Source organism: Protobothrops mucrosquamatus, unplaced genomic scaffold, assembly GCF_001527695.2.
Source record: "Protobothrops mucrosquamatus isolate PMUCROS unplaced genomic scaffold, P.Mucros_1.0 scaffold2791, whole genome shotgun sequence".
Lineage (NCBI taxonomy): Eukaryota > Metazoa > Chordata > Lepidosauria > Squamata > Viperidae > Protobothrops > Protobothrops mucrosquamatus.
This window is the reverse complement of record NW_015388828.1, coordinates 82,004-88,003: the sequence shown is the minus strand read 5'-3', so window position 1 is coordinate 88,003 and position 6,000 is coordinate 82,004. Positions and strand designations below refer to the sequence as shown.

The following is a 6,000-nucleotide window of genomic DNA, read 5'->3' as shown; positions in this document are numbered from 1 at the left end:
AGAGAGAGAGAGAGAGAGAGAGAGAGAGAGAGAGAGAGAGAGAGAGAGAGAGAGAATCTTCTCCTTTTTTTTCTATTTTTAGATATATATTTTTTTCACATATGCACGAATCTTACCGGTTTCTTTATATTTTTTGGCCACTCACGTTTTTTTCCCCATAATTATTTTCGTTCAGTTGCCCTACCCCAGGCTGTGATGGCAGCGGACACATCACGGGAAATTATGCTTCTCATCGCAGGTTAGTTCACCTTACCTACCCTTACTCTTTTCGGATTGTGACCGTCTCTTTAAAGCAAAAAATAAAATAAAATCTTTTCTTTAAGAAAAAAAAAATAAAAAAAGTGTGCATACTTTGGTTCTGTTCCAGGGCTGGGCAACTACGGGAACTTTATGACCGGTGGACTTCAACTCCCAGAATTCCTCAGCCAGCCAGCCAGCTGGCTGGCTGGCTGAGGAATTCTGGGAGTTGAAGTCCGCCAGTTATAACGTGGCTCCAATTGCTCAGCCCTGTCTATTCCCTCTTCCCCTTGCTTTGATTTTCCCAACTTTTTTTTTTTTTTTTTTTTTAGCTTACCCAAATATTCCATCTCTTCTTTTTCAGTCTGTCTGGTTGTCCTCTTGCTGACAAGAGTCTCAGAAACCTCATGGCTGCCCACTCTGCTGACCTCAAGTATGTTTGCGCTAAACTCAGATCTCTCGTTTCTTTTTCCCTATCCTTCCCCGCTTCTTATTCTTTGCTTGCAATTTCCCTTTAAAACCGAAATCTGCCTGGGAGCTGACTGACTTTACCTACCAAGCACCGAATAGTCCTTGACTTGCAACCATTAGTTTCGCAGCCAAAGTTACAACCGCAGAGGAAAAAGTGACCGTTTTTCACACTTACGACCGTTACGATCACATGATCAAAATTCGGACGCTTGCCAACTGGCATGTACTTATGACGGTTGCAGTGTCCCGGGGATGTGTGTGTGTGTGTCATGTGATCCCCTTTTGCAAAATGTCTGATAAGCAATGTCAAATGGGGAAGCCAGATTCACTTAACATCTGTGTTTCTTACTTAACAACCGCAGTGATTCATTTAGCGACTGTGGCAAGGAAGAGGGTAAAATGGGGCAAAACTCACTGAATTCACTTAGCAATGGAAATTTTGTGGTCGTAAGTCAAAGACTATTTGTACTGGATTGGGAAGGGACACAGAGTTTGGATGACAGTAGGAAAAATTGCCTGAAATTGTTTATACATTCACACTGATTTATATATATATACATATATATATTTGAATCTCAGGCAGATTTTGATTGGCCATCTAATCAAAGAGACACGGAGTTTGGATGACAGTAGGAAAAATTGCCCAAATTGTTTATAAATTCACACTGATTTATATATATATATTTGAATCTCAGGCAGATTTTGATTGGGCATTCTTGACTAATGCAACTTATTTTTCCCCCCAAATCTCTTAATGGTTTTCTAGTAAACAATGCAATATTAGCAGTCCGTCTTCTGTCTAATAGCCCTGGTTTTGTTAGCAGAGTTGACAACTCATGGACCACAAACTACAAAGACAGCAAAATGCTTGGTCCGCACTAGAAAAAGTATCCAAGGTTTTTCAAAAAACAGTCTCTAACTTCTCCCTCAGTGACCCTCGAGAATTTCAATCAGTTCTTTCTGCAGATGACGGCATCGTTTTTCTTCTTCAATTAAACCTCGATTAATTAAGTCTTCTTGACGCATCACTGCATTCAAAGTCACTACAAGTAATCCACAACTTAGGATCAAAATTGAACCCGGAATTATTGTCGTAAGTCGTGGCAGCCGCTAAGCAAGTCACGATGACTGCAACCGATTTTACAATTCTTTTTTTGCGGTGGTTCTTAAAGGAACACCACGGTCACTAAGAGAATGCCGCGCTTGTTACACGGACCCATTACACCCTGTAAGTGGGGTTTTTTTTGACAGAAACAGGAAGTGAACACCAGTTTCCTGCAAAAAAAATATGTCACAAATCATGCGACCACGGGATCCAAACAGCCATAACAGCAGGGCAGTAGCCAAGTGCCCAGTCACGCTGACCATGGGTGGGCAGCCATTGAAACTTGGAAACCACGTTGTAAGTAGCTCCGAGGAGGTCTGTGGTAGCTTCGATCAGCCGTTAAGTAGCCAGTCGTAAGTCGGGAACTACCTGTATTCAGTAGGATCAGAATAATGGCAAGACTTCATAGGTATATTTGAATGGAATTGTATTTGCAGAAGGAATGGGAATCAGAGAAAAAAAGCACACAACGCTATGCAGGTTTTGAGGTTTTGCTTGATAAAAAATACAGGAAAGCAGAAGTTGCCTTCGAGCTTTAAGTTTTTATTCAGCTGAACAAAGATGGGCTTCTCTAAAGGGAGGAAAAAGGCCCAAATATCAGAAAAGCCTTATTTTTATACTTTCTTTGATTACATAAGCAATTCACCCACCAAAGCTGGCACACATACAGTAGTGGCCAAAATTGTGGAAACCATTTGGGAAAAGTGTACAGTAGAAATGCCACCTTTGGTTAAGCTTCCACCCATTTTTCTTCTAATTTCTTTATAACTGTAGCCTTGTCTACTTAATAATACTATTTGACATCGTTTTCTGGGCAACTAGTCAACTCGTGGCACAATGACTTTAATTTTATTACGTTTTACAAGCTCACTCAATGAAAGAACACAAAAAAACCCAATCAGCTTGATAGCCATCACACAACACACTGACAAATGTCCTCCTCTCAGGTTCAATACATGAAGTCAATAACTGAATCCTACTGTGATCTGATTGGCTCATGGCCAAAACAAGATGACACCCGATTGGCTCTCTAAACACTCACGCTCATTGGCTACAATCGGATGAAGGAAAGCTACCTGAGATCCACCTGAGCAAGTTGTGCTTCCTTTTTCTGGTTATTTGGCTATAACGTTTCATAGAATAGACATAATTGAACAAACTTTGTTGCATTACATTCTTGATTAAATTATCTTTCCATTGATATATAATTTTATGGTACTACTCCCAAAAAAAGAGGTGTTATTAGCCATCAAACCTCAAAAATACATTTTCCCCAAAAGGTTTCCACAATTTTGGCCACTACTGTATCTGGAAGTTGAGTCACGGCAACTGGGCAACTGGGCTATATATCTTTTTCTCAATATATCTTTTTCTCAAAGGTGGTCAGCTGATAGATAATGTTGGTGTTTATTTTCCACCCATTTTTACGATCCAGGAATTGCCAACGACGGACAAACCATCATAGAGCAAACAACAGCTTAATCAAGGAAACACTAGTACAGGGGTAGTTAACCTTGGCCCTTTTATGACTCGTGGACTTCAACTCCCAGAATTCCTGAGCCAGCCATGCTGAGAAGAAAGGGAGAGGTTTCCAAGCTGAGCCATGCTGGCTCATGAATTCTGGGAGTTGAAGTCCACGAGTCATAAAAGCCGAGATTGCCTACCCCTGCGTCTATAAAAGCTAAGGGCGAACCCTACTCCCTTCTAGCACTGATGATGTTACCTAGTTGGGTAATTGGACTTCTTTGCTTATTGGTTGTGAAACATTTAGTTGCTTATTCAAGTAGCTTCTTCAGTCTACAGGTAGTCCTTGGCTTACAACCATTCGTTTGGTGACCGTTGGAAGTTACGACAGCATTGAAAAAGTGATTTATGACCATTTTTCACAATGACAACTGTTGCAGCATCCCCATGGTCACATGATCATATGAAATGGTATAGGGCAGGGGTTTTCAAACTTCGCCCTTTGATGACTTGCAGGCTTCAACTCCCAGAATTCCTCAGCCAGTCACGCTGGCTGAGGAATTCTGGGAGTTGAAGTCCACAAGTCATCAAAGGGTCAAGTTTGAAGACCCCTAGTCTACGGGTCTCCTGCTTGAGCACGGGTTGGACTAGAAGACCTCCAAGGTCCCTTCCAGCTCTATTCTGATTGATTGATTGATTGATTGATTGATTGATTGGTTGGTTGGTTGGTTGGTTGGTTGGTTGGTTGGTTGGTTGGTTGATCGATCAAAATTCAGACGCTTGGCAACTGACTCTTATTTATGACGGTTGCAGTGTCCTGGGTCACAGTGATCTCCTTTGGCGACCTCCTGACAAGCAAAGTCAATGGGGAAGCCAGATTCACTTAACAACCATGTTATTAACTTAACAAACTGCAATGATTCACTTAACAACTGTGGCAAGACAGGTTGTAAAATGGGACAAAACTCACTGAACCAATGTCTCGCTTCCCTATGGAAATTTTGGGCACAGTTAAGGTCATAAGTCGAGGACTTCCTATATTACCCAGCGACTTGGATAAGCAGTAAAACACTTCAAACCAACAAGAGCAAAAGCCCAGTTGCCGTGACTCAACTTCCAGATACAGTAGTGGCCAAAATTGTGGAAACCTTTTGGGGAAAATGTATTTTTGAGGTTTGATGGCTAATAACACCTCTTTTTTTGGGAGTAGTACCATAAAATTATATATCAATGGAAAGATAATTTAATCAAGAATGTAATGCAACAAAGTTTGTTCAATTATCGGTACTGTATTCTATGAAAATTTATAGCCAAATAACCAGAAAAAGGAAGCAAAATTTGCTTAGGTGGATCTCAGGTAGCTTTCCTTCATCTGATTGTAGCCAATGAGCATGAGTGTTTAGAGAGCCAATCGGGTGTCATCTTGTTTGGGCCATGAGCCAATCGGATCACAGTAGGATTCAGTTATTGATGTCCTGTATTGAACCTGAGAGGAGGACATTTGTCAGTGTGTTGTGTGATGGCTATCAAGCTGGTTGGGTTTTTTGTGTTCTTTCATTGAGTGAGCTTGTAAAACATAATAAAATTAAAGTAATGGTGCAAAGAGTTGACTGGTCGCCCAGAAAGCGATGTAAAATAGTATTATTAAGTGAACGAGGCTACAGTTATAAAGAAATTAGAAGAAAAAATGGTGGAAACTTAACCAAAGGTGGCATTTCTACTGTACACTTTTCCAAAAGGTTTCCACAGTTTTGGCCACCACTGTATCTCTACCGGGATGACTGAGAGTCTTCATCAACTACTTTTGTCATCGTACGTCTGGAAGAAAACAACCCCGAGCTCAGAGAGCACCAGGAGCACCACAAATTGAACGTTGTGCATAGGAGTTTTGATCAACTCATGCTGTGTCATGAATCGCAAACATTTTTCCTAAGATCTGTTCCTTCCTGCAATTGCCAATCACCAAGGGTTGATTAATCAAGCTGAGAGATAGAGAAGGTCGCCTGTTCTTGGGGTGACCTATGAATTGACTGAATCAAGATCTTCCTTCATGGGGAGAATGGAACACATCAACTTGCTACAGTTCATTTAGTGACTGTTCAAAGGTACAACGGCACTGAAAGAAGTGACCCGTGACCATTTTCCACACTTAACGACCGTCGCAGCGTCCCCAGGGTCACGTGATCAAAATTCAGACGCTTGGCCACTGGACTCATATTGATGACGGTGGCCATGTCCCCTTTTGCGACCTTCTGACAAGCCGTGGGGAAGCCGGATTCACTTAACAACCACGTTTCTACCTTAACCACTGCAACGGTTCACTTTACAACGGCGGCAAGAAAGGTCGTAAAATGGGGCAAAACTCACTCAGCAAACATCTCGCTTAGCAACAGAAATGTTGGGCTCAGTTGCGGTCGTAAGTCGAGGACTACCTGCAACTCGATCCAGAAGCTGTCGGGTATCTTCATAAGGTGCTAATTACACTAGCAAAGTTGTGAATTATTGTTATAAGGAGTTCCGAGAGAATTGTTCAAAGATTTTTCAACATGAAAGGAGGTGAAATTTATTTCCATATGCTTATGGAAAACGCTAAGTCGTTGTGTGGAAATTATAATTTTGCCTTCGGGATGCCTGTCCCTTTTAATCACGCACTCTCCTCTCTGACCCTGAATGAGTTTTTGCCACCCTTGGGAAGTGGTAACTATGTGTCTTGCAATTCCAGG

At 41.5% G+C, this 6,000-nt stretch overlaps 1 protein-coding gene across 1 annotated transcript in view; it reads left to right on the top strand.

Annotated features, from left to right (window-relative positions):
* The window catches only part of MYT1 (myelin transcription factor 1), an 83,264-nt gene that overhangs the window by 45,287 nt on the left and 31,977 nt on the right, over nt 1-6,000 (top strand). The window contains exons 13-14 of the mRNA XM_029286047.1: nt 176-238; nt 602-670. Coding sequence (XP_029141880.1) covers nt 176-238; nt 602-670 — 132 coding nt within the window. The remainder of the gene's footprint in view (nt 1-175; nt 239-601; nt 671-6,000) is intronic.